This window comes from Carettochelys insculpta, chromosome 7, assembly GCF_033958435.1.
Source record: "Carettochelys insculpta isolate YL-2023 chromosome 7, ASM3395843v1, whole genome shotgun sequence".
Classification (NCBI taxonomy): domain Eukaryota; kingdom Metazoa; phylum Chordata; order Testudines; family Carettochelyidae; genus Carettochelys; species Carettochelys insculpta.
The window spans coordinates 75,624,997-75,652,846 of record NC_134143.1 but is presented as its reverse complement, the minus strand read 5'-3'; the positions used below and the strand labels follow the sequence as shown (position 1 = coordinate 75,652,846).

The 27,850-nt window shown below is 54.7% G+C and overlaps 2 protein-coding genes across 2 annotated transcripts in view; one reads left to right on the top strand and one right to left on the bottom strand.

Moving 5' to 3' along the window:
• The first annotated feature begins 12,730 nt into the window (after window positions 1-12,730).
• GOT1 (glutamic-oxaloacetic transaminase 1) lies at window positions 12,731-19,616 on the top strand. Its single transcript, XM_074999365.1, has 9 exons — window positions 12,731-13,193; window positions 14,940-15,121; window positions 16,288-16,411; window positions 16,667-16,779; window positions 16,995-17,099; window positions 17,801-17,951; window positions 18,078-18,243; window positions 18,340-18,482; window positions 18,928-19,616. The coding sequence occupies exons 1-9, from the start codon at window positions 13,076-13,078 to the stop codon at window positions 19,065-19,067; spliced, it is 1,242 nt and encodes a 413-aa protein (XP_074855466.1). The 5' UTR covers window positions 12,731-13,075; the 3' UTR covers window positions 19,068-19,616.
• The window catches only part of CNNM1 (cyclin and CBS domain divalent metal cation transport mediator 1), a 46,003-nt gene continuing 37,472 nt past the window's right edge, over window positions 19,320-27,850 (bottom strand). The window contains exons 7-12 of the mRNA XM_075000404.1: window positions 27,008-27,171; window positions 22,557-22,737; window positions 22,287-22,397; window positions 22,020-22,136; window positions 21,345-21,472; window positions 19,320-20,787 (exon numbers count right to left, since the gene is read on the bottom strand). Of these exons, the coding sequence (XP_074856505.1) occupies window positions 21,393-21,472; window positions 22,020-22,136; window positions 22,287-22,397; window positions 22,557-22,737; window positions 27,008-27,171 (653 nt within the window). The 3' untranslated portion in view covers window positions 19,320-20,787; window positions 21,345-21,392. The remainder of the gene's footprint in view (window positions 20,788-21,344; window positions 21,473-22,019; window positions 22,137-22,286; window positions 22,398-22,556; window positions 22,738-27,007; window positions 27,172-27,850) is intronic.

Here is a 27,850-nt window from a genome sequence, read left to right as displayed (position 1 = left end):
CTGCTGTACCTAGCCCATGATATCCCGCTCGGAGGACACCAGGGGATCCACTGCACCAGGAGAAGGTTGTTACAGAACTTTTTTTGGCCAGGGATCTTTGCAGTGGTCCGTCTATATTGCCTGTCCTGCAATCCCTGTTAGAGGGTGGGGAAGACCTGGGACAAGGGGAAAGCTGCCCTGAGGCCACTGCCCATCATAGAGGAGCCTTTCCAGAAAGTGGCTATGGACATAGTGGGACCCTTCAGCAAGGCAACGTGTTCGGGAAAGAAATATATTTTGGTGGTGGTAGATTTTGCCACGCGATACCCAGAAGCAGTGGCCTTGACCTCTATCGACGCTGACACCGTGGCAGATGCACTGCTGTCCATTTTCAGCAGAGTGGGGTTCCCCAAGGAGGTCCTCACAGATCAGGGGTCCAACTTCATGTCGGCCCTACTGCAAAGCTTGTGGGACAAGTGTGGGGTCCAGCACACCTGGGCCACAGCCTACCACCCGCAGACCAATGGTGGAGAGGTGGAGAGGTTCAATGGGACTCTGAAGCAGATGCTGAGAACCTTCATGAATCAATACCCCCATGACTGGGACAAGTACTTACCCCACCTGCTGTTTGCATACAGGGAGGTGCCCCAGGAATCCACGGGGTTCTCCCTGTTTGAGCTGCTGTATGGAAGGAGGGTACGGGGACCCTTGGACTTGCTCAGAGAAGAGTGGGAGGGGATGGCCTCTCCTGAAGGGGAGTCAGTGGTACAGTATGTACTGACCTTCCGGGAAAAACTCACCGAGCTCATGGGCCTGGCCAGGGAGAACCTCTCCATGGCCCAAAGGAAGCAAAAGGTCTGGTATGACCGTAACGCCAGGGCCTGAGCCTATGCCACCAGGGACCAAGTGATGGTTCTTGTACCTGTGCGGCAGAACAAGCTGCAAGCGGCCTGGGATGGGCCCTTCAAGGTCGTCAAACAGCTGAATGAGGTGAACTATGTAGTAGAACTGTCGAACCGGGCCCACAGCCACCGGGTCTATCATGTGAACATGATGAAACCTTACCAGGACAGAGAGAACTTGGTGCTGGCCGTGTGCAGGCACTGGGAGGGGCAGGGGGATGATCCCTTGGTGGATTTGCTCACAGGGACTGGAGCCGGCTCCTTGCTGGACCGTATTCCCCTCTCAGACCAGCTGACCCCTGCCCAGCAGACGAAGATCAAGGAGGTGCTGCATTCACACCAACAGCTGTTTTCTGACAGACCCGGACGCACTGACCTGGCTGTCCACCGAATAGAGACAGGCACCCACGCCCCTATCAAGTGTGTGCCATTCACAGCCACAGGGAAGACGGCTCAGGACATAGAGCGGGAGGTTGAAGACATGCTGGCTCCAGGGGTGATCCAACCCTCCTCCAGCCCCTGGGCCTCTCCCGTGGTGTTAGTCCCTAAAAAAGATGGGTCTGTTCGGTTTTGTGTGGACTATCGCAAGCTTAACGCCATCACTGTATCAGACGCCTACCCCATGCCCAGGCCTAATGACCTTTCAGACAAGCTGGGGGGAGCCCATTACCTTACCACCATAGACCTCACCAAGGGGTACTGGCAAGTGCCATTAGACGAAGATGCCCGGCTCAAGTCGGCTTTCATCACCGCTGTGGGGCTCTACGAGTTCCTGGTCCTGCCCTTCGGCCTCAAGGGGGCACCCACTACCTTCCAGCGTCTGGTGGACCAGCTACTGAAAGGGATGGAGAGCTTTGCCCTGGCTGACATGGACGACGTTTGCATCTTCAGCCAGACGTGGGAGGACCATGTGTCCCAGGTCAAGCAGGTGCTGGACCGACTCCAGAAGGCCGGTCTGACTATCAAGGCAGGGAAGTGCAAGGTGGGAATGGCTGAGGTGACCTACCTGGGCCACAAGGTGGTCAGCGGCTGCTTAAAGCCAGAGCCAGCTAAAGTGGAGGCTGTCAGAGATTGGCCAACACCCCAGACTAAGAAACAGGTCCAGGCCTTCATTGGGATGGCGGGGTACTACCGGAGGTTTGTGCCCCACTTTAGCTCCATCGCCGCCCCCCTCACGGAGCTGTGTAAAAAGGGAAAGCCTGACAAGGTGGTCTGGACCGAGCAGTGCCAAGAGGCCCTCTGAGCACTGAAGGAGGCTCTGGTCAGGGCCCCAGTGCTGGCAAGTCCAGACTTCGACAAACCCTTCCTGGTGTTCACCAATGCCTCAGATGTGGGGCTGGGCGCTGTACTAATGCAGGTGAATGAGAAGGGGGAGAAACACCCCATCGTGTACCTGAGCAAGAAGCTGCTGCCCCGGGAGCAGAACTACACGGCCATAGAGAAGGAATGTCTGGCCATGGTGTGGGTGCTGGGGAAGCTGCAGCCGTACCTGTTTGGACGGCGTTTCACCGTGTACACCGATCACTCACCCCTGACCTGGCTGCATCATATGAAAGGGGCCAACGCCAAGCTCCTCTGGTGGAGTCTGCTCCTGCAGGACTACGACATGGAGGTGGTCCATGTCAAGGGGAACAAGAACACTATAGCTGATGCCCTGTCGCGCAGGGAGGGCCCCGAACTGCCCCAGATCACTGGCTTAGTGACCCCGCTCAGTTTGATCTGGAAAGGGGGAGAGATGTGATGGAGTCGGGGGGGAGTGCATGTGTGAGACTCAGGCTGGATGTCTGAGACAAGCAAAGCAGCTCCCAGCGGCTAAGGATGACCCTGGGGCTATAACCTAGGCTGGCAGGTAACACCTCAGCCCTGAACAAAGAGGAGGGTGGAGCCGAGCTGTTTTGGAATCAGGGGCGGCAGTTAGAGGCTAGAGGAAGAGGAGCTGGAAGGCAGCCAGCCTGAGGAGGGGGAAAGCTACATCCCAGAGGGGCACCCGTCGAGCTCCTCTCCCCAGGACGGGTTAGAAGGACTGTCTCTGACTGCTGTACTGTCGCTTCTGTGAGAAACTGGGCATCTGTTGCCTAATAAACCTCCTGTTGTACCTGCTGAGTGAGAGTCACTCCTGCTAGCAGACGGGCTGCAGTGCATGGGAACCCCATCACAGCTGTGAAGGCCAGGACTCTAACAGAGTTTAAAAAAGAGCTCGATAAATATGTGGAGGTTAGGTCCATAGATGGCTATTAGCAAGGGGTAAGGGATGGTGCCTAGCTTTTTGTCGAAGGTGGGAGATGGATGGCAGGAGACAAATCGCTTGTTCATTGTCTTCGGTTCACCTCCTCTGGGGCACCTGGCATTGGCTACTGTCAGCAGACAGGATACTGGGCTAGATGGACCTTTGGTCTGACGCAGTATGGCTGTTCTTATGTTCTTATGAGCTCCCAAAGAGGAGCAGCCAGCCCGCATATGCAGGAGGTCCCTGCAGGCACTCCAGAGTTCAGCAGGCTAAAGCACTACCTCTCTCTGCTACAGCTGGTCAGAAAATGGAATAAAAAGTGGGCCCTAATCTTGTGCAGTCAGGCTCTCCTGCCCATGGCCATTATCCATCCACTCCACCATGTACACATGAGCTGTACGGCACAGTCAGGCACTGGGGCACCTGGGCTCCATCCATGTGGAACATGCCCAAGAAGCTGGTATAACCCGACTGGCTGAAGATGCCAGCACCCCTGCATTCTTCCTCAGTGTGAAATAGATCCACCAGCCCACTGCAGCTGCCTCAGGTCAGTCTGGAAAGCAAATGATCAGGAGAGTTAGTCATTAAGGCTCTGTCTACATTACAATAAAACCCTGCAGCACTGAGTCACAGCACCCAGGACACCTGATGGGGCCTGGGCTTCTTTGCAGTGTAGATGCCTGGGCTCTGAGACCTGCTCTCTCTGCAGCATCTCAGACCCTGGGCTCCAGCCTAGGTCAGAACTTCTACAATACAATTTAATAGACACCAGCCTGAGCCCAAGCAGTCTGATTTAGCTGGCCCAGGCCAGCCTCAGCTGTTCCCCAAGTCTTTGATCACAGTGTTAGGGCTTTGAGAACCTGCTGCTCTTGCTCAGGCTTAGGGCAGATTTTCCTCTTTATAATATCCCAGCAACTGGGATACACTCTTCAAAAGCAGGTGTGAACATGACTTTGGCTTCCATGATCTACATCTATGTTCCCTTTCACTCCTCTCATTCAGCTCTGACCCTTGCTCAGAGGTAAGGGGCCGTTCATCAGACACATGAACTAATGCCTGCCCAGCACAGTGAGGACGAAAGGCTCTGGGTGGGGACTAGCAACCCGTGTTCATTCCAACCCTGAAGTTCTTTCTCAGGCGAGTGGAAGTTTTGGCCATTAGGGATGAGGTAAAATCACGTGCAGATTTGGGGGTTAGGCCTAATGCTATTGCCTGGCTGCCCCTTTCCATCCCATTCATGTTTTCTCCAGGGCAGAGGGCATGAACTGCAGCCAGTTAGCATGTGGTGGGATAATCCAGCCTCTCACTCATGGTGGGCTCTTCTCATCCATGCAGGCACCACTCTGCAGTGTGTACAGATAGGACTCGGGAGTCTGGTAGATTGTTGCTTTGGTCCAGGGTTTCTAATGTGGCTTCTCTTTTCTGGGCGGTGAAGATCTCCCAGGTTCTGTGATGACAGAATCAGGCATGGATTCCATGTTCTTTCACAATGTTTTATGCTCCACAGTTGTGCAGTAACCAGTTGAGTTATGCATCTCTTGGGTCACTGTGACAAAGTGAGGTGTGTGGGGATCTTATTCCTATGGCTAGATTGCAGGCACTTCCCGATGCCCTGTCCTTCCCTGAAGGTTCCCTAAATTTCGCTGGGCAGCATCAGTGCATAGAGGCAATATGAGCTCACAGGTGACACCTTTGTTCCCTGGGAAACAGGACAAAGGGGGAGGTGGAGCTTGGCAATTTGAATTGGAACTGGAAGTTGGAAGGCAGTTGGCCTGGGCTGGGAGAGAGAGAAAATGGGGGGCCAAGGCCCTGGTTTGGGGGCCCCCTTGGGACCTCCTCACCCCAAAATGGTTTGGACTGTTTGTGATGGGGTTCAGGGGTCCCCCTGCACTGCAGCCCATCCGCTGGCAGGAGTGACTCTCACTCAGCAGGTACAACAGAAGGTTTATTAGGCAACAGATGTCCAGTTTCTCACAGAAGTGACAGTACAGCAGCCAGAGACAGTCCTTCCAACCCGTCCTGGGGAGAAGACCCCGAGGGGTGCCCCTCTGGGGTGTAGCTTCCCCCTCCTCAGGCTGGCTGCCTTCCAGCTCTCCCTTTCCCCTAGCCTCTAACTGCCGCCCCCGATTCAAAAACCAGCTCGGCTCCTCCCTCCCCTTTGTTCAGGGCAGAGGTGTTACCTGCCAGTTGTAGCCCCAGGGTCATCCTTAGCCACTGGGAACTGCTCTGCTTGTCTCTCACACCCAGCCTGACTCACACATACACTCCCCCGACTCCATCACAGGGTGAGGGTGGGGACATGAGCGTGTCACATCCTTGAGTGACTTAGCTAGGTAGATCAGGCCTTTGTAACCAGCCAAAGTATCAGCCTATGGCTATATCTACTCTACAGCTTATATCTTGCTTTCTGCTTGGATCTCCACCATGCCATCCAGAAAGATTTTCCCTGGAACTCAGGACCCAGTATTTTCTTCACTCCTGCTTTAGTTTGCATGCTGCTTCTAGCAGAGATCAAGTCTGGTGCTCTAATAATTGACTGAATTCATGCAACCTCACCTCAATGTAGTCAGAAGAATATGAAGGAGAGTCAGTTTTCAGAGATCAGTGCAATCAAAGGCAAAGAGATGCAGAACTTAAACAATGGGTTTGGTCCTGCTTAGAGCAGGGGGCTGGACTCGATGGCTTTTTTAGGTCTCTTCCAGCTCTATTGTTCTATGAATCGATGAAAACACCTTCAATAGTCTCTTAGGAATAGCTGTGTGTCTGTAGCTTCACAAATAATAAGCAGTCCTGTAGCACCTTAAAGAATAACAAATATATTAGTTAATGTGCTTTTATGGGTAAGACCCACTTCCTCAATTTCCTCAAAACACCTTCAAGTACGCCTGGGGAGGGAACATCTAAACATAAGGAGCTGAACACTTTACCTTACTTGCCTGGCCAGCCCACCCAAGGAGCACTTAATGACCAGCCACACAGCACCTCGGAGGTAAACAGAAGGGATCCCATAGCTGAGGCAGAAAGAGATGGCCCGTTCTCAAATGTGTCATGGAGCTTCCTTCAAAATCCCCCAAGTTGGCCAAACTGGTTCTGGTTTTCTTTTCAGTCAGGTGTGTTTTATTTTTTAAAGAGAATTTGGTGCTTGCGGCAAATGAGGCTGGCAACCTCAGAGGGCTGTGTGTGTCTTCAGGGCAGGCAGGACACTTGCAGCATGCATGCTGCCTCCCTACCAAAACAAAATAGCAGTCACAGAGCATGGCACATTCTCATGTTCCTCAACTAACATTATATATGCCATCATGTGCCAACCATGCCCAGATGCTTTGTATATTGGACAGACTTCAAACTCTCTTAGACAAAACAAAAAAGCAGCAAAGTAGCACTTTAAAGACTAACAAAGTAATTTATTAGGTGATGAGCTTTCATGGGACAAACCCACTTCTTCAGACCGTAGCCATACCAGACAAAGCCAAACAGATGGAGCGCTGGGTCGAGCACTACTCTGAGCTGTACTCATGCGAGAACATTGTGGTTGATACAGCCCTCAATGCCGTCGAGCTCCTACCAGTAATGGACGAACTGGATCAGGAACCAACTGTGGATGAACTGAAGAAAGCCATCGACAGCATTGCAGTAGGAAAGGCCCCAGGCCAGGATGGTTTCCCACCAGAGGTAATCAAGTGTGCCACAGACACTCACCTGGAACCCCTACATGAGCTACTGTGCCTGTGCTGGAGAGAGGGAGAGGTTCCACAGGATATGCGTGATGCTAACATCATAACCTTGTATAAGAACAAAAGAGACAGAAGCGACTGCAACAATTATCGTGGAATCTCCCTCCCACGCATCACTGGTAAACCGTTCACTTGCGTCATCCTCAGCAGACTCCAGAAGATTGCTGAGAGGGTGTATCCCAAATCACAGTGTGGATTCCACGCAGAGAGGTCTACTGTCGACATTGTCTTCTCTCTGAGGCAGCTGCAGGAGAAATGCAGGGAGCAGAGGAAGCCACTCTACATAGCCTTCATCGACCTGACCAAGGCCTTCGACTTGGTCAGCAGGGATGGTCTGTTCAAACTGCTCCACAAGATAGGCTGTCCTCCACGGTTACTCAAGATGATCCAGTCTTTCCACGAAGACATGAGAGGAACCATCCAATATGATGGCACATTATCTGATGTTTTCAGCATCAGGAGCGGCGTCAAACAAGGATGCGTGCTTGCTCCAACATTGTTCGGGATCTTCTTTGCACTCCTCCTGAAGCATGCCTTTGGATCCTCAACAGAGGGCATCTTTTTGCACACAAGATCTGATGGGAAACTGTTTAATCTTGCAAGGCTGAAAGCTAAGTCTAAGGTGCGGGAAGTCCTCATCAGAGATATGCTGTTAGCAGATGACGCTGCTGTAGTGTCACACACAGAAGATCAGCTTCAGAAACTGCTGGATCAGTTCTCCAAAGCATGCAAGGACTTCAGGCTTTCCATCAGCCTAAAGAAGACAAACATGCTTGGTCAGGATGTTGCTGAACCTCCATCAATCAGCACTGACAAATATACGTTAGAGGTCGTCCACGAGTTCGTTTACCTCAGGTCCACCATCACTGACACCCTGTCATTGGAGACTGAGCTAAATAGGAGGATCGGAAAAGCAGCCACAACTTTGCCCAGACTCAACAAGAGAATGTGGAATAACATCAAGTTGTACACCCACACCAAAATGCAAGTCTACAGAGCCTGCATCCTCAGCACCCTCCTTTACGGCAGCGAGTCTTGGACCCTGTACGCCCGCCAGGAAAAGAGGCTGAATGTCTTCCACTTGCGCTGCCTCAGGCGCATCCTTGGAATATTGTGGAAGGACAGAGTGTCCAACAACACCATCCTTGAGCAAGCTGGAATCCCAACCGTGCACACCCTCCTCAGGTAGCAGCGGCTCCACTGGCTTGGCCACATCCACAGGATGAATGATGGAAGGATCCCAAAAGACATCCTGTATGGTGAGCTAGCCTCTGGCAAAAGACCTCCTGGACGCCCCCAATTGCACTACAAAGATGTTTGCAAGAGGGACCTCAGGGAGGTAGACATCGAGCCCGACAGCTGGGAGGAGCTGGCAGACGGTCACAGCAGATGGAGGCAGGAACCACACAAGGGCCTTCAGAAGGGTGAGTTGAGGATCAGACAGCTAGCAGAGGAGAAGCGAGCCCACAGAAAGCACAGTAAGGACCTGCCAGACACCCACTACACATGCAACAGATGCAGCAAGGACTGTCACTCTCGTGTGGGCCTTCACAGTCACAGTCGACGCTGCAAATGATGATCCCAAATGGAACTATGAAGGGTGTGATCCATAGTCTATGTAGACTGAAGGATGCCTATTACTACTAGCCATACCAGAACAGACTCAATATTTAAAGGCACAGAGAACCAAAAATAGTAATCAAAGTTGACAAATCAGAAAAAAAATGATCAAAGTGAGCAAATCAGAGAGAAGAGGGGTGGGGAGGAGTCAAGAATTAGATTAAGCCAAGTACGCAAAAGAGCTCCTATAATGACCCACAAAATTCGCATCCCAGTTCAAACCACGTGTTAATGTGTCGAATCTGAAAGAGTTAATGGGCACAAAACAGACATAAAAACACTCCTGATCCACAAACCAGTCAGCCGACATTTTAATGGAGTGGCCAGTCTGTTAATAACTTAAAAGTTTGTGTCTTACTGAAGAGGAATTTTCACAACAGTCTTGAAAGAGAGGCAGCTGAACTCTCTTTTTTATTCAAATTCGGCACTGGGATGAGAACTTTCTGGCTCATTATAGGGGCTCATTTGCATAGTTGCCTTAATCTAATTCTTGACCCCCCCCCACCTTCTGCCCCCCACTCTCTGATTTGCTCATCTTGATCATTTTTTTCTGATTTTTCAACCTTGATTACTATTTTTCGTTCTCTGTGCCTTCAATATTGAGTCTGTTCTGGTATGGCTGTGGCCTGAAGAAGTGGGTCTGTCCCACGAGAGCTTATTCTGTCTTTAAAGTGCTACCTGACTGCTTTTTTGTTTTGATAGTATATGTTATGTTAGTATAATGCGAGCATGGCTCAACAGTGGCATCCAGAGGCCAACTGGGCTCATTGCAGAAGTGCTAAAAGACTTCATTTCTTTTGATGTCAGCGGGGCATCATGAACTGAGGCTATTATGGTGCCATTCCTGCACTGAGGCACGTGGCTATGCAGAGCTGACTGAAGCACCAAGTTCTGTGTTTGTTACCAAGAGATCTCCATGGCTTGGCCCTCTGGCCACTGCACATTTAAAACTGTCTCAACTCAAAACCTCTCTGTCTGCATCTACTTCTCAGATATCTCTTACTGTCACAACCCCTCCACCTGCAGGCTGGCAGTTATACCAACCTTGCCACTTCCTTGTATTCCTTCTCCCACTAACATCCAGGTCTTCTTCCACATTTTACCCCGCAGTATGATTTATTCAACCTGATGTACCAGTCCTGCACTCCCAGATTAGCGCCTCTTTGCTTTCCCAGGATACAAACACTGGGACCTCTTGCAGTGGATGGGTGAGGGAAAATATTATCTACTGAAACTCACGGTATTCCTTTTAGCCTCTCAGCCCTCCTTAGCTTGTTACAGTATTTGGATTATGAGGTCTTTGGGTGAGGGGCTTTCCCTGGTAGGGGGTCTGGTGTGCAGACCAGCATACCATGGATAAGGGAGAAGCGGTGGATGTGGTATACCTATACTTCAGTAAAGCATTTGACATGGTCTCACATAATATACTTATCAATAAACTACGCAAATACAACTTAGATGGGGCTACTATGAGGTGGGTGAACAACTGGCTGGATAACCGTACTCAGAGAGTAGTTATTAATGGTTTTCAATCCTGCTGGAAAAGTATAACTAGTGGGGTTCCGCAGGGGTCTGTTTTAGGACCGGTTCTGTTCAATATCTTCATTAACGATTTAGATATTGACATAGAAAGTACACTTATTAAGTTTGCAGATGATACCAAACTGGGAGGGGTTGCAACTACGTTGGAGGACAGGGTCATAATTCAAAAGGATCTGGATAAACTGGAGAAATGGGCTGAGGTAAACAGGATGAAGTTTAATAAGGACAAATGCAAAGTTATCCACTTAGGAAGGAACAATCAGTGTCACACATACAGAATGGGAAAGGACTGCCTAGGAATGAGTACAGCAGAAAGGAATCTAGGGGTTATAGTGGACCACAAGCTAAATACGAGTCAACAGTGTGATGCTGTTGCAAAAAAAGCAAATATGATTCTAGGATGCATTAACAGGTGTGTCATGAACAAGACACGAGAAGTCATTCTCCCGCTCTACTCTGTGCTGGTTAGGCCACAGCTGGAGTATTGTGTCCAGTTCTGGGTAGCGCAGTTCAGGAAGGATGTGGAGAAATTGGAGAGGGTCCAGAGGAGAGCAATGAGAATGATCAAAGGTCTAGAGAACATGACGTATGAAGAAAGGCTGAAAGAATTGGGCTTGTTTAGTTTGGAAAAGAGAAGATTGAGGGGGGACATGATAGCAGTCTTCAGGTATCTAAAAGGGTGTCATAAGGCAGAGGGAGGGAACTTGTTCTTCCTTGCCTCTGAGGATAGAACAAGAGGCAATGGACTTAAATTGCAGCAGGGGAGGTTCAGGTTGGACATTAGGAAAAAGTTCCTAACTGTCAGGGTGATCAAACACTGGAACGAATGGCCAAGGGAGGTGGTAGAATCTCCATCACTGGAGCTATTTAAGAAGGGGTTAGATAGATGGCTTTCAGGGATGGTCTAGCAAGTGCTTGTTCCTGCCATAAGGGCAGGGGGCTGGACTCAATGGCCTCTCGAGGTCCCTTCCAGTCCTACTCTTCTATGATTCTATTGTTGCCTCCTTCTTAAGGTGGCACAGTGGCAGTTCGTGCCCGGTGTGCAACGCTGGCCCAATAACACACCGAGAGTGGAAGAAGAATCTTTATTTGGCATGCCAAGTAAGGTGCAGGGGGATCTCTCCTCAAAGCCTGCACACCTTGTAACAAGCAGCGAGCAATACTTATACCTCTCTCCTCCTTTGTTCACCACCCCTCCCAACAAACCAGGGGAGAGTTTCTCATACTCCCTTTATCCATTCCTCCAGCTCAAACTGAATTTCTACTGCTCATATGACATTCCACTCTGCTAATTCCCTATTGAGCAGGAGGTAAAGTACCAATAGATTATTAACAGAATGTAAGTTACAGGGAGGTAGAGTTATTCAGTCATATAGAACATGAACAGGATTTCAGTAACAAAACAATGCTGAATTTCATGAGAAAATTAAGGAGGATTCACTAACAATGCTAAATACAATATTGAACCTCATGGGAACATCAGTGCGCATTCATATACAAAACAATGTTTCTATGAGAACAAAATATAACGTTTCCCCTGCCAACACTATAGTAACAAGGCCTGATAAAATTAGATTTATTTTTAACCAGCAAATGGCAATCAATAGCATATGGTCCTAACTCAATGAAAAATGTTTCCCTTGATAATAATCCTAAATTGCAGCTTGACAAAATAAGAAAAATTGGCCTTGAGAGCATGTTAGAGACTGTACGGGAGTAAGAGGAAGGCCTGGCAGTGCAGGGGCTAAATGGAGCCTGCTGGCCCCATTAGTCCTACCCCATTTCACCTGCAGCCAGTGTCAGGCCTGGAGGCAGGATAAAAGGAAGGAAGCTCGCCCAGTTTGGGGCTGGCCTGAACACTTACAGGACCCGCTGCAGAGCACAGCCTCTACGCCCTCCCCCAGGCTTGCAGGGGGAGAACCCCCACAAGCCACCCTCTTACGGAGGCGGAAATTAAAAAATATAAAAAGAGGCCTGGAAGGGACCGCAGGCCGAGCACCACCCTCACCCTCTCCCTCTCCCTCTCCTTTAAACCTATTTGCCCCAGATCCCTAAATGGCCCCTCAGGGCCTGACCTGGCAACTCTGGGTTTAGGCAGCCAACGCTCAAACCACCGAGCTCCCCCTGGAGTCAGACTCCGGGGGCCGCAGCTGACACTAAAGCTCCAGAGGCGGGCGAGCGAGCGGGCCGAAGTCCTGCACCTCGGGCCCCCAGGCACTGCAGGGACCCTGCCACGAGCGCGGCTCGCCCACGCCGTCCCCCTGCCACGAGCGCGGCTCGCCCACGCCGTCCCCCTGCCACGAGCGCGGCTCGCCCACGCCGTCCCTAACGGGCCTGCCCGGACCTGCGTGGGGTGTCCCGCGAAGAGCCGATACAACGGCAGCGCCGGGCCAGGGCCCCGCGACCGGCCCCCCTCCCCCCGCGGCGCGCGACCTATAGCCACGTGGGCAACTCCCGGCCCCGCCCCCGCCCCCGCCACTGCAGCCCCTGCGGCGCTCCGGGCCCTCCGCCGCACGTCACTGTGACGTACTTCCTAACGGCCGCCCGCCCGCCCAGGGATTGGGCATGGGCGGGGTCAGCCCGCAGCTGCCGCTCTGTGATAGGCTGTGCGGACCCCGCGCATCTCTCGCGCTGTCGATGGGTGCCCGGGGGCGGCGGGCCTGGGCCTCTCTCATGGGTGTTCGAAAGCAGCGAGGGGGCCCGCGGCGCCTTCTAGACTGAGGAGTGTCGGAGCACAACGTGCCCTGCACCTGCCGAAGCGCGTCGGCGCCCACGAGCGCTGGGGCTCACACCGGCCTCTCCGTCTGCGGCAGCCCAGCACCCCGCGCCGCTCCTGCGGGTCCGCACTGACGCGGCCCCCCCCCTCCGGTCCGCGACCGTGGGGTGTCCCGGCTCCTCGCCGCCCCCAGGCCATGTGATTGGCTGTGCCGGGTTCCTCCCCCTTCCTCTCCCGCCTCCCGCTGGGCGGTCTGTGATTGGCTGCGCCCAGCCCCGCTCCCCGGGTGCCGGTGAAGGTGAGAGTCTCCTCGGCCGAGCGGCCCCCGCTGACGGCGCCACAGCAGCGCGGGACCATGGCCGCCGGGTCCCTCTTCGCCGCCGTCCCGCGCGCGCCGCCCGTCGCCGTCTTCCAGCTCACGGCCGACTTCCGAGAGGACACGGACCCGCGGAAGGTCAACCTGGGCGTGGGCGGTGAGCGGGGGCCGGGCCGGGGGTGGTGGGGAGCGGGGCGCGGGGGCCGGGCCGGGGGTGGGGGGGTGCGGGGGCCGGGAGCGGGGCGCGGGGGCCGGGCCGGGGGTGGTGGGGCGCGGGGGCCGGGAGCGGGGCGCGGGGGCCGGGCCGGGGGTGGTGGGGCGCGGGGGCCGGGAGCGGGGCGCGGGGGCCGGGCCGGGGTTGGGGGGGCGCGGGGGCCGGGCCGGGCCGGGGGTGGTGGGGCGCGGGGAGCGGGGGTCGGGAGCGGGGCGCGGGGGCCGGGCCGGGCCGGGCCGGGCCGGGGTTGGGGGGGCGCGGGGGCCGGGCCGGGCCGGGGGTGGGGGGGTGCGGGGAGCGGGGGCCGGGCCGGGCCGGGGGTGGGGGGGGTGCGGGGAGCGGGGGCCGGGCCGGGCCGGGGGTGGGGGGGTGCGGGGAGCGGGGGCCGGGCCGGGCCGGGGGTGGGGGGGTGCGGGGAGCGGGGGCCGGGCCGGGCCGGGGGTGGGGGGGTGCGGGGAGCGGGGGCCGGGCCGGGCCGGGGGTGGGGGGGTGCGGGGAGCGGGGGCCGGGCCGGGCCGGGGGTGGGGGGGCGCGGGGGCCGGGGCCGGGGCCGGGGCCGGGGCCGGGGGTGCGGGGAGCGGGGAGCGGGGGCCGGGCCGGGCCGGGCCGGGGGTGGTGGGGAGCGGGGCGCGGGATGGGGTCACTCGGCCTAGTGTGTTCCCGGGTGTCTGATCTCAGCCCTGGGGCACGTGGGAGGTGTGACCTTGGTCTCCGGGTGTGGCGGGGGCCTCAGGGCACCCGAGGGTTGGTGCGGCTCCAGAAGGGGGTGACCCGTCCTCCCTGAGTTTCTTCCTCTTCTCCACAGGGGGTCTCTGAACTCCAGCTGTACTTGGAGGCTCCCCTGCTCACTTGTAGGTCCCAGTGCCTAGGCTTCTGCTTGAGGGCGCGCTCTGTGTGCGCTTCCTCTTTGGCAGAGCTTGGGGCTGGAGGCTGCTGTTCCTGTGTGCTGAGCTGCACCCGAATGCTGCAGCTAAGCTGGCGCTCAGGCCCTTAGGGGGTGGAGATCTGGTGACTTGAGGGGAGGGGTATGTGGAATCCGGTGGACTGGTTTCGTTCTAGCACTGCCCTGGTGCTCTGTGACCTTGAGTCAGTTGCCTTGTTGTGCAAACCAAAACATGATCTTGACCCTTTGCACATGGGGAAATGTCTTTGCTGAGACTGATAACATTCAGCACAGAGAGGTGCTGCGACATAAGGCTTTAAAGACTTCTTGTTGTCTTCTAGTCAAGAGTTGGAATGGCCCAGAATGACAGTTGCTGGGTAGGCATCACTTACTCAGTCCTGACCCTTGGAATCCAGCAGTGCTGCCACACTGAGGGCAGAATGGTTGTCAGTCTGCCCACCTTGTTCAGTAAGCTCTACTCTCTGCCACTATCACTGAATGCCAGTGGTGACTCCTTCATGGGAAACCTTTCTGGGTGAGAACAGGTGTCTTCTCTCCTGTCAGGGTGACTGAACAGGTGTTGAAGGTAACTATTTTCAGTCCTTAACATCCTATGTCCAGGAGCCAGTGTCAAAGAGACAGTGTCCTAATCTTTGTACAAATTCAGTCTTTGTCATTCTGAGTCTGTTCCCTCTAGGGAACAGCATAGCAGTCCTCCTCACCAACCCACAACCATGTCTGTGAATTGTAAAATGATCTTGCTACCTGGCCTGTGGAGTGTCAACTGATCCTTCTGTGTCTCCTAGCATATCGCACAGATGAGGGGCAGCCCTGGGTCCTGCCAGTAGTGAAGAAGGTTGAGCAGAAGATCGCCAATGATGTCAGCTTGAACCATGAATATCTACCGATTCTTGGCCTGCCTGAGTTCCGGGCCAATGCCTCAAGGATTGCACTTGGGGAGGACAGCCGTGCTATCAAGGAGAATCGTGTAAGCTCGGTGGGGTACGGGAGCCACTCTGCTGAGGCATACTGATGAATGGGATCTCTGAAAAGGTCCTGCAGGTGGGGGGGATCTTGTTAGGATTGCAGAGTTTGCCATGACTGGTTTGACATTCAGCTCCATTTGCAGTGTGCATTCTAGTTGCATGGAGCTGTTGGTGTGAATTTTCAGACTTCTCTGAACATGTAGGTTTTGGGTTTCCGTCTGGAGGCTGAATACTAGATAGACAGAAAGCACTCTCCTGCCCCTGTGGGGAGGGGGAGGCAAGGCAAATAATTCAGGTCTTGCTAACTGCTGTTGGCTAGTTCCAGAACTGGCCAGACAACTGCCCTTGGACTCTAATGGGAAGATGTGATGGGTGGTGGACATGTGAGTGACAGACCAAGCAGCTAACAGGGTGATCCCCTGCTGCCTGTAACCTAAGGGTTTTGTCCCTGAACAAAGAGTGGGGAGGAACCCAGTTGGGTTTGAATCTGAGGGGTGTTTGGAAGCTGGGAGAGGGCTGGAAAGGAGCCAGCCTGTGCCCAGGGGAGACTAGACCCAAGATGTGGGCACCCTTTGGGCTCTTATCCCCAAGATGGGTTGGAGTGACTTACTCTGCCTGCTCTACTGACATCTCTATACTGAGCTGTCTCTCTGACTAATAAACGTCTTACTCTACCTGCTGAGCGAGCATCACTTCTGGCTGCAGATGGGGTGCAGTGCTTGGGGGTCCCGGAACCCCATGACAGAAGAGTCAATGGGTATGACAAGCAGCTGGAACCTGCCGAGGCCCAAAGGGCATAAGAAGAGATTTTTGAGGGGGGTAACAGGAGGGAGCTGAGAATAGATGTTGCAACATGTGGTTATTTAGGTGTGTTAGTGCGTTCCATGGTCAGTACTGACCCATGTGGCTACAGCATCAAAGTCCTGATACACCTGGAAGCAGATGCTCAGACTCCATGACATGGGGTCGTGTAAGGAGCTACGCAGAGAGCAGTAGCTGCAGAACAGTAGCCTGCCCCAGGGTTGCAGAGGAGCTGCTGCTCTGTTGGCTAGGAGATGCTGTTCTGGGCTGTGGAGATTGAGGAGGAGTGCTCAGTTCCTGGGTTGATCCGGGAATTGGTGCCATCTGTTGGTGGCAGGCTCTGGGTGATTCCCTGTCTGTCTTTCAGGTAGGAGGTGTTCAGTGCCTGGGTGGGACTGGGGCGCTGCGCATTGGAGCCGAGTTCCTGAGCCGCTGGTATAATGGAACCAATAACACAGCAACTCCTGTCTACATCTCTGTCCCTTCCTGGGGTGAGTTCTGTAGCTTGTACAGGCTTATGCCTCACTGGAGCCTGCAGAACAAGTGGATAAGGTGGGAGCAGTGCAGCAGACTGCTCACGCAGGAGTGCAGGAAGTCATGACTTGTGGGGAGGAGTCTCCTACAAACAAGGGAGAGGTTCACCCCCAGCCCTGCATGGGCAGTCTGGTGGAATGCAGCCTGAGTCAGGGCTGGCTGGCTCCGGGGCAGCTCTCCAGCGCAGACAGATTCCTGTCCTCTCTCCTCAGAGAACCACAACTCTGTGTTCATGAATGCTGGCTTTAAGGACATCCGGACCTATCGCTACTGGGATGCTGCCAAGAGGGGACTAGACCTGGAGGGGCTCCTGGAGGACATGGAGGTAAGGAAATCTCCAGAACTAGGGCAGCTGGTGCCTTTGGATTGGCCGGGCCCTTCTGTACCAGAGCCCGCTATTTCCTGCCTACTGGGGACTGGACTGGACTAAAGCCAGATCTCTGTGGTAGAGTCCAGGCAAGTGACCAAGGGAGCTCGTGGCTAACTGCACGTGGGCTGTCTGCTGAGAGTGCATGTGACTGAGAACTGCTTTTTCTTTAGAGTGCACCAGAGTTCTCCATCTTCATTCTCCATGCCTGTGCGCACAATCCAACTGGCACAGACCCCACCCCAGAGCAGTGGAAGCAGATTGCTGCTGTCATGAAGGTATTGGAATAGAGGGGATTGATGGTGACAGGGGCCGGCACACTTGAGTCAGCCAGAGCATGAACAGGATTCCAGAATCTATTTGTGGTAGGGAGGGGCAAGGCAAAGCTGAGAGAAGAGTAGGAGAAAGGGGCTGCTCACCTGAGGACAGGCTGGTGAGTGTAGGCTTAGGTAAGAATGAGGAGGGGCTGGGAACAGCAGAACTCTGCTCTTGAACATCACTGGATGTATATCCAGTTCTGCTTGTGCTGCCAACTTCCCTTTAATCTCAGGCTATGGTTGGGACCTGCAGACTTTCTGGATACTTTCTCCTGGGTGCCTACAAACAGTTTCTGAAATGTCACAGCACGTGCTTGTCCCGCAAAGAACGCATTAGCTAGGTAAAGGGGACACCTCCCAGGCGGTGTAGGAGGCAGCTGTTGCTGTTTCCTCACAGTGATCTTCTTGTCTGCTGGGTTGTGAGCTGACATGCTCCCTGGCTTTTCTCTAACTCTCCCTCTTCGTCCAAGTCCTAATGGCCATCCTGCTGTCAGGCTTGAAGGGGTTCTCATACTGGGCTCAATTCACTATGAATCTTAAAGGCCTGGAGCTCCCGCCTTTCCAGCAGATCTGCCCACCCTGCTTGGGTGCTGGGTGGACGTGGGAACAAGGGATCCACGGCGTGGGGTGGCTCTCTCCTCTAACTGTTTTCCTGTCTGCAGCGCCAGTTCCTGTTCCCATTCTTTGACTCGGCCTATCAGGGCTTTGCCTCCGGCTGCCTGGACAGAGATGCCTGGGCCGTGCGGTACTTTGTCTCTGAGGGCTTCGAACTCTTCTGTGCTCAGTCCTTCTCCAAGAACTTTGGGCTCTATAGTGAGTGTCCATCAGGGAGCAGCTAACCCAGCAGATGGGGCCAGCAACCCTGGGAGTGGTGGGTGAAGCCTGAAGGGATGTGGGGTTGCGTTTAACATCTAATGCCTCCCATGTCTGTCTCTCTAGATGAGCGAGTGGGGAACCTGACTGTGGTGGGGAAGGATGCTGACAATGTGCAGCGTGTCCTTTCCCAGATGGAGAAGATTGTCCGTGCCATCTGGTCTAATCCTCCCTCACAAGGAGCACGCATCGTGGCTGTCACCCTCACCTCTCCGCAGCTCTTCAGTGAGTGGTAAGAGCTGCTGGTGGTGAAGGGAGGAGCTGTCATACCAGGGCATGGATGGATGAGGTTAAATTTTGCTGCTGGCTCGCTCTCTCCTCTGCATAGGAAGGACAACGTGAAGACTATGGCAGATCGGGTCTTGCTAATGCGGTCAGAGCTCAGAGCCCGTCTCCAGGCTCTTGGGACCCCAGGCACCTGGAATCATATCACTGAGCAGATTGGCATGTTCAGTTTCACAGGACTGAACCGTAAGTACCAGTAGACTGGATGCCATTGTAGGAGGTGAACTCGGAGGTCTACAGTTGAGTGGGTAGAGACTGCAGAAACCCCATCTAGCTTCCCTGAAGAATTTCTCCAGTGTCCTTCTGTAGTGCAGTCTTGGGCCTCTAAGTAGTAGGCAAATGTGAGTGGAGAGCACTTGTGAACTTTTAGCTGTCAGCAGTCCTGGCTTGCTGTCTGCAGCATCACCTGCTGTGAGCCAGCCCTCACCCCACAGCCAGAACGCCTGTTGTCCTTTCTATTGCATCTTCTGCTGCGAGAGGCTGGCTCTGTAGCAGTTGTATACTCTATTTCATTGGCCGTGTCCTACTTCTTTCTCTCCATTCTAAAAGATGAGATGCAGCACTTACTTGCGCTCTGGGGTTTCCAGGTTTCCCACATGGCTGACCTGACTTCTCTTGAATGTTCCCCCAGCTAAGCAAGTGGAGTACATGATCAAAGAGAAGCACATCTACCTGATGGCCAGTGGACGTATCAACATGTGTGGTCTGACCACGAAGAACCTGGACTATGTGGCCCGCTCCATCCACGAAGCTGTCACCAAGTTCCAGTGAAGAACTCAAACTACCAAACTTGTACCTGAATCCACCAAAGTAGTAGTGTGTAATCTTTGTGCTCTGCTCGTAACACATCTCTATCATCTCTGTTAGGGTTTAATAAGCATTGGGAACAGTGGCTGTATCAAGGATGTCAGTCTGTCTGCATCTCTGAAAGCCCTATTGTTATACTGGCCAGTGCCCTTCTGGGGGTGGTGGCAAAGTAAGCCATCTTGGCTCTCACTTTGCTGACAGCAGTCGTGTGTGCTGGGACCCAGACACTCAGAGCTGCCTATTTCTGTGCAACCAAATAGACCCACTATAACCAAAACAGTTTGGTCCAGTCAGCTGCTGTGTACAGGTGCAGTCGATTGTGGTATAGATGCCCAAACTCTGGAACTCCTTTGCTCTATCAGGGGGGTTAAGAGCAGTGTAATATTTCAGGGAGTGAGGCTATTGCTGGCTGTGCCTCACACAAGCAGAGTGTCAGACTGTGATAATTTGCTGCTTTGTGTCACTGAAAGAAAATAAACCTCCATCTCCAGATGACGACCTGCTGGGAGCTTATCCTGCTGGCTGGAATCTGTGTGCACCTTCTGCAATCTGAGTAACTCTAAACGGGCACTGACATGCTGGTGGCAGAGGGGACATGGGTCTAGATTCTTTAACTACTGAAATAAGCTCTAGCCTTTGAGTGCTGAGTGGGTGGAGAGGGGACACCACCTTTGTCCAACCCTGTGGCCTCCTAAGCCATAGCAGGCCATCCCCCTTGCTAGATAAAAGCCTTACAGTTTGACTTCATCTTATGCCAAAGAAGAGACTTGTCCAGGGGTTCACCCTCTGCTGGTGTCTCAGGGCTACTTTCTCTTTCTGTTCACAATCTCATCCTTACAGCAAAAAAAAAAAAAGTTCTCGTTTTCTCATTACTGTTCTTTGAGAGATGGATGTTCCAAGCAGCAGTGACTCACCCCTGCCCAGCGATCTCCAGGGGGAAGAGAGCCAGGCACAATTCCAGTCTGTGCTGGCCGAGACAGCAGCTCAGAGCTCTGAGTGATGGCTTTTAATGTTAAATATCTACACTGCATTTCACCACCCTAGCAGGGTCTCTGTAGTGTGCTGTGCTAGGGCTGGGCTCTGAGCAGGGCCTCACCGGGGCCAACGTGGTTTAAGAACAGCTCTGAGTTTCCCTTCCCCTAGGAGAGGGTGGATATGCTCAGCAGTGGGCAGGGGCTCAAGCCCACAGCTGGCAGGTGCCTGGCCGGCAGAGTGGCTGCAGGACTGGCAGTTCACTGCTCAGGGGGTGATGTTGGCATGCGAGCACACGTTTTAACGCTCACCACACAAAGATGTGGGGCACCATGTCACACGGTGTGTGGTGGAAGGGGTGGGTACTGCCCAGAGCAAGGATACTTCTTGGGGCAGGAGCCCTGTCTCACTGGCTGCAGTGCCCAGTGTTGTGGGGCTGGATTTGGAAGGGGCCTGGGGCCTGCTGTCAGTACTACATGATGCTCTCGGCAGCTGGAGCTGGGCCAACCCTTAAGCCTCAGGAACTGCCTGGCAATGGCTGGCCAGGTGCCTGACTTCCTGACAAGTCCATGGCTTCAGTCTCAGCCGGGGCCTTTGTCTTCCTCGCCTGTGGCTCCATGCACATCCTGGAGGGAGGGCAGGTGAGAGGTGGCAGGTCAGCTGCACTTCCCATTGCACAGGATGAGCTGCAGGAGGCTGTCATGCTGCAGACCTGAAAGAAAGGCATCTGTGTAATGCCAGGATTCTCTCCTCCCCCAAACGGGCTCCAAGGGGTTGTGTCTGTGGGCTGAGTTCAGGGCCTGCACTCAGCCCCTGGGGGCTCCCTAAGCAGGAATGTGGCTGGAGCCCTCCCAGGCTGCAGCTACAAGCTGGCTGAGTGCAGCCTCTTGGAGGGACAGAGGTGGGCCTGGCGTGTGTGCGCATGCAGGGGGGAAGACAGCTCCTCTATGCCCCCTTCACCCCTGGAATTGTCTCAGACTGACTGGTCTGAACACTTCAGTACACCACCCCCTCTCCCAAGCTGCTTTGGAGACAACCTTAGCGCCTACAGAGACAAGCTACAGCCCTGCCAGGGACAGCCAGGCCTTAGCCTGCTCAGCCCAGGAGAGCAGAAAGCCCCAGCTCCTGTGGGGCAGAGAGGTCAGGGGAGCTATGAGGGTTAATGGCAGCTCCAGGCCACTTTTTCAAGTGCAGCCCTGGGCTGAGCTGCCTCTTGCTGTCACTGTGGGGGCAGGGGGTGGGGAGCAGCACCAAGGGGGACATTCACACCTCCAGGCTACATGGGACTCCAGTGCGGGGCTCCAGCCACGGTGTCCCTCAGGTAATTAACAGTGCTCGGTTAGAATTTGTTTCTGGCGATGTCTCTCCCTCTGGGGACTGCCTCCTCTTCCGCCCACCTGCAAACAGCAGCCATCCGTGATCAGCGCCCCGTGGGCCTCTGGACAGCACCGTCCCAGCCAAAGGGGACAGGCCAGGCCTCCGGAGCCCCCCCACCAGTGTGCGCACCATTGCAGGGAGCGGTACTCCTTGCTCCTGGCTGGGGAAGAGGGGGCCCAGCTGTCCATGGACACCCACTGCTGCTCCATCAGCCTCTGCGCTTGTCTGGGCCCAGCCACAAGCAGTGTAGCAAGAAGGGAGCCCGGAGCTGGGCAGGAGGGACCCCAGAGGGCTGGGTGGGCAGAGCTGAGCTTTGCTGATGGGGGCAAATGTAAAGGAGGCGCCTTTCCCTTCCTAGCAAGCGCCTAGGTCCAAGTTTTCACTCAGTAGTGACTATGGGGTATGGAGCTGGTACCTGCAGCTCCTCAGCTGTCTTGGGCCCCAGTTGCCCTGTCCATATGGGTCCCTGTACATTGCTGCAGGGGCCCTGTGCCCCTCTGCACCCCCCACGTACAGCCCCTCTGCCTTGCTGCCCTTCCCCTGGGGCTGCTAGGGGGCTTCACTCACTCAGTGTCCTTAAGAGCTTCTTGCCCAGGGGCTCCTCAGTGCCCCCGGGGGACGTGCTGCTCACTGGCTCTGGGTTCGGGCTCTCTGGCTCCAGGGTGATGGTACAGCTTTCACTGGCTACCAAGGAGAAAGCCTCATTATCCTTTTTCCACCCTGGGTTGTGTAGGGCAGTTGGGGGGGCGTGGGCGTGTCTTCCAATTTCCAACCCACCCCCCGCCCCCCATTTCCTTGTGGGACCTGTGGGTCTGATGCCACCCTGGGACTCACCTGGCTGCTTCCTGTTCTCCTCGTCCGCTGCCTCCTCCCTGATGAAGGGGATTCCCTCCATGCGCAGGAACGCAGCGTCGCTGGGGCTCCGGAGCCCGTCTGACCGGCTGCCTGCAGGATACATGCCCCAGAGAGCAGGAGGGTGTCAGGGCCCTGCTGTGAATACATGGCACGAGCCAGACTCTGAGAACAAAGGGTTGTGTGCATGCAGGGAGGGGGTGCCCAGGCCTGCCTGGGGGCCCGGCCCTCGCGCGGCCAAGGGTGACTTACAAACGACGCTGCTCCTCTCGTTCAAGGGTAGGGTGGGGTTCTCCTTCGGGGTCTGTGGGGTGCCCTGGGCAGTTGGGGCCTTGGTGGAGTCACTGTCATTGAAAGCCTCCACGTCGGGGGACTGGGGTGAGCTGTCCATGCGGCTGGCGGCCAGTGCATTCTGGTACTGCTGCCGGGTGACCTGGGCACAGGACAGGGAGCTCAGCTGGTAAGTTCAGGGCTGTGGGGATGCTCTGTGCCCCTGTGCTTCATGGTAGGTAGGGCAGCAGGATGTGACCTGAGCTTCAGGCCTGGTGGTGGGGCGAGAAGGGGGCACTTGCCCCAGAGCCTGGAGCTCCAGCCACCGCTGCTGTTGAAGTAGCTGTAGCATTCAGAGCTCCAGACCCTCTCTGAAACACTGCTGCAGGGCTGCTCGGCCTCGCAGCGTGGCTCTGCAGGAAGTGGGGGCCCAGCACCACAGTCTGACCAGCGCTACAGGGCTAACTACCTTAAGCCCTGCTGGCCTCCCACCACTTCCCTGGGGCCTGCAGTGCCCGTTGGCCCTGCTACTGAGCTTGCAGGGGCAGGACCAGCTGCCTGGCTCCTGGAGGAGCACTGCTACCTGTCTGGGGGTGACGCTCCCCTCTGTCTGGGGAGAACATCCAGCCATGCCCTGGGATGTTCTACTTCATCCTTGTCTGGACGGCTTCCATAGGGCCTAGGCCTTGCGGCTCACCCCTGCACTAGGGGCATGTCACACTGAGACAGCAAATAGCTCTGGTCCCCAGTGGCCTAGCCCGCCCTGCCTGGGGCTGTGCTGCTCCCCACCTTGGTTTCCCCTCCCCTGCTTCCCTTGCAGGTCTTTAGCATAGGGCTATTTACTACGGGAAGGCAGCGGGTGGCTGGCAGAGGCAGAGACAGCGCCAAATGTAGGGGTTTCTCTCACTGCCAGTCTGAGGCCCTGTTCCTAAGCCAAGGCCTTTGCCTAAACAGCAGGGACATCCATCACCTGGGCACCATATGGCCCAGTCCTTGCACACCCCAGATCCGATGCATTGGAACAAGGTGATTTGGGCTGGTAGGAAGGGAAGCCAGAGAAAGGGCCGAGCCTTTGAGATGGGCAGAGTATTGAGGCTGATCGCTGGCTGTCTGGCAAGGAGCCCCTTATTGAGAGGTGGAGCTGTGAAATCCTGGCTGCTTTATTGCTTTAGCAGGATGGTCCCCGCTTAGCTATGCGGTCTCTGTTCGGTTCTTGGATTGTTCTGTTGGCTGTATAATCAGTTTGCTGGGTACTGGGATGTAACTGGCTAGCCAGTCATGTTAGGATTGGTCAGTTACATCTCAGTGTAGTGGTTAAGGTGCAGCTGACAATGTTACGATACACCTGCTTGTCGGAAGCTAACCCCAGTAAACATTGACTTGTTTGCATCTCTGGACCCTGGGCATTGCTGTTCTCTCTTCAGGTGAGCCGGCGCAGGGAAGTGGAAGGGATCAGGCCCCTAACACAAGTCATCTCTGGAGGCTGCAGAACTGGGTCCAGCACCCCGGGTGGGAGATAGGAACCAGAAAGGCTCCGCTTATGCCTTCTGATGGGGCAGCTGGACTTCCATCAGCACCCTGCTTCTGCTCCTTTCTCTCACTTCCCTCTGGTCAGCGCCCGGTGCAGCCAGCTGGGGAGAGGGGAACGCGGTGAGGCAGGCATGCCCAGGAGGGTGTGTTGTACGTGTGTCTGACCATCCTCCCAAGGTCACACTGAACAAGCTGGATGTTGTCTCTGCCAAAAGCTAAGAATTAGCTAGTTAGCATGGGTACTGCAGGGTGTGTGTACATGTTCCGTTACGTGACATTTAAAATATTGTATTAAAGAGAGCAGCAGAAATGTAGCACTTTAACAAAATGATTTATTCAGTGACGAGCTTTCGTGGGACAGACCCACTTCATCAGATCAATTTCATTTCCAATCCAGACCGACATTTATAAGTACAGAAGATGGGGGGGTGAAGAAATTGCAATAAAACCTGACAAATGAAATAGGATAGAAGGAAGGGGGTGAGAGGTGGGGGATGTTAATTATCCTGTCTGAGATAATTATGAGCATCAAAGGAAGGGAAGCAGTCCTTGTAATGCGTGAGGTAATTGAAGTCTCTGTTCACAACACGTGTTAATGTGTCAAATTAGAATATGTACTCTAAGCCAGAAATCTCTCGCTGTAATCTGTTGTTAAATTCTTTGTGTTCCAGGACACACATTCTCAGGACTTTAACAGAATGGCCCCTCCATTGCAGTGTTTACTGACCGTCTTATGTGTATTGAGTTTCTTGATGGCTGCTCAGTGTCCATTTATTCTTTGGCACATGTTGTGCATTTGATCTGGTGAGAATCTTTCTCAGGTTAGGAGGTTGCCTATATGAAAGGACAGGCCTATCACCTAGAGCTCTCCTAACCTGAGAGAGATTCTCACCAGCAGTCACAGGCTACACCACAGTAATACTAATCCTGGAACTTCTCCTTGCAACAAACCCCGCTGCCAACTTTGTCCACATATTTATTCTGGGGATACCATCACTGGACCCAACCACATTAGTTACAAGATCAAAGGCTCATTCTCCTCTACTTCCAGCAACATTATATATGCTATTATGTGCCAACAATGCCCCGACACTATGTACACTGGACAGACTGGGCAAAATCTTTGCTAAAGAATAAATGGAGACAGGGCAGACATCAAGAAACTCAATACACATAAGCCAGTCAGTGAACACTTCAATGGAGGGGCCATTCTGTTAAAGGCCTGAGAATGTGTGTCCTGGAACACAAAGTATTTAACAACAGATTAGAGCGAGAGATTTCTGAGTTTGAGTTTCAGTATGTACTCGAACACCTGGTATGAACAAAGACGTCAATTACCTCAATTACCTTCTTTGTTTTTTTGGGGGGAGGGGTCCTCTCTACTTATATATGTCAGTCTGTACTGGACATGAAACTGATCTGAAGAAGTGGGTCTGTCCCACAAAAGCTCATCACTGAATAAATCATTTTTAGTCTTTGAAGTGTTACGTTTCTGCAGCTTTGTTTTGCTGGAGTGCAGACTAACACGGCTGCCTCTCTGTATTAAAGAGGTAATCTGAACACAGCTGGTCTGGCGCTGGGGGTATGGAAAGTTGTTGTGCGAGTGCTGCTCGTATCTATGCATGTTAGGTGCGTGAATACCACATGCGCAACTACTGGAAAGTTTTACCTTTAGCTGCTACCTGTTGGGTCAGCTATGTGGACGAACTGAAGGGTGAGAAATCCTTTAGGAGAGGAACGTATAGAATATGGGTTCCTGTCCTGCGCTGGGGGGACAACAGCTTCTGGGTGGCTCCCAGGCACAGAGTGTGTGTGTGGGGAGGGCTGACTCTGTGCCCCCAGAAGGGGCAGGACTGGGGGCAGCCAGCCCTTAGCACCACCCGTGGGACTGCGACGATGGCCCCTCCCCGTCACCCCCAAAGTTGAGCAGACCAGTGCTCCAGTGGCGATTCATTAAGCACAGAGCTCCTGGCCCCTTTGAATCACTGGGCTCTGGGGCAGCTGCCCCTGGCCTCCCTCATCAGCAGGCCTGGCAGGGTGTGGTGTAGCCCGCATGATACAGGCCTGGTAATGGTGGCTTTAATGCAAGATTCGTCAGTCAATGCTGATTAGCAGCTGGACCACAGCTGAGTACAAGGAGCTGAGAAGGGGGTAGGGGCTCCCAGAGGGGCCAGGGGTCTGCCAATGAGCTGGTGAGAAGCCCCCACAACTGATGAGAGTCTGAAGGAGGGAGACCCAGAGCAGTGGCTGCAGCAGCAGCCAACAGCCCCAAGGAAGCTGGGCAGGAGAACTGAGGAGAACCGGTTCTGCCTGAGGGGGGAGCCAGTGGAGTGGATGGGCCTGGGTTTCTCCACCTGCCCTCTGAGGGTCCCATGAGGACGGGCTGGGTAGCCCCCACCAAGCCAGGGAAAGTCCATACAGAAATTAAGGTTCTTGCCGCCACAACAGGACTAGAGAAATTCAGAGGTGGACAGACTGACCTTCCTGCTACTCTGCACACTGCAGTGCCCAGACTGGCCTATGGGGACACTGCTCATTGGGCACCAGGCCACCCCAGCATCTTTTACTTTACCTGTAGCCTGGAGCTTTCAGTCGTACCACTTGGTTGTGTCTGGACCTGAGTCAAGCCTGGCTAGATACCCTTCACTTTGGGTTTACCTTGGTGTGGGAGAGCATCGACTCAGGGGTTGCTTCCCTGGAGGCAGGGGCTTGCCACACAGTGCTGGGAGCCAGAGCGGGGCAGGTGCTCAGCTGGGCTAGCGCCTGGTGGGGACTGGGCAGACAGGAGGGCATGGAACACGGTGCCCCTGCTGGGCACAGATACGGCTCCCTCGTGCTGGGGCAGGGGCAGTGATGCCCCCGGCCGCCTAGGGCACAGAACCGTCCGCGTGGCCCACGGGTACCTTGATGAACTGTACGTCACAGAGGATGTGCACGGAGTAGTCGGGCGTGTAGAGGTTGTTGCTGCCGCTGTACAGCTGGGTGGCGCTGCCGCCGCAGTCGTTGCGTTCCCGGTTGGGGGACTCGGAGCGGTTCAGCCCGCTGCAGCGAGAGGGCGATCGGTTTACTGGAGTGGGAGATGGAGACAGAGGGTGAGAGTCCATTTACTCACTGGGTCACGCAGCTTTCTAGCCTTTGGGACCGTGCAGCACTAAGGGACCTGGGGTGCGCGCCAACGGCTTTCTGAGCTCTGGCCCAGCTGGGCTTCTCAGCTCCAGGCAGATGCTCTGACAGCTGGGGGCACTGGTGGCTGCTTCTCTCCTGAACACAGCAACCCCCTCCCTCCCCGGTCCGTGAGAGGGGGCAGCACACAGCCAAGTGCGGCACAGGCAAAAGGCCTTGGAGAAGCGTGATGGATCTCACCGGGCGAGTGGCTCTGTCAGAGACCAAGGCAGCGTGTGCGCGTGCACCTGGCTCTCTGACCGCTGCTGGTGCTACACACCCCCTTCCCTTTCCTGCCTGGGAATTACAGGAATAAAACTGCGTGACCTTCAGGCGTGTCCATGGCTGCTCCTGTACCTTTCACCCGCCAGCCATCAGCAAAAACCAGCCAGGCGCTAAAACTTCCAGCACCCCAAACACAGCCCAGGCCCCAGCCCTCTGGCCCCCAAGGCTGTGCCCCATCTGCCTCTGTCCCAAGCCCAGCCTGCTCGTTTGCTGCAGGTTTGCACTGGTGACTCCGCACTCCCCTCACCCTTGATGTCACTAGGGCCCTAGCAGAGTGTGTGGAACACGAAGCGTTGAGC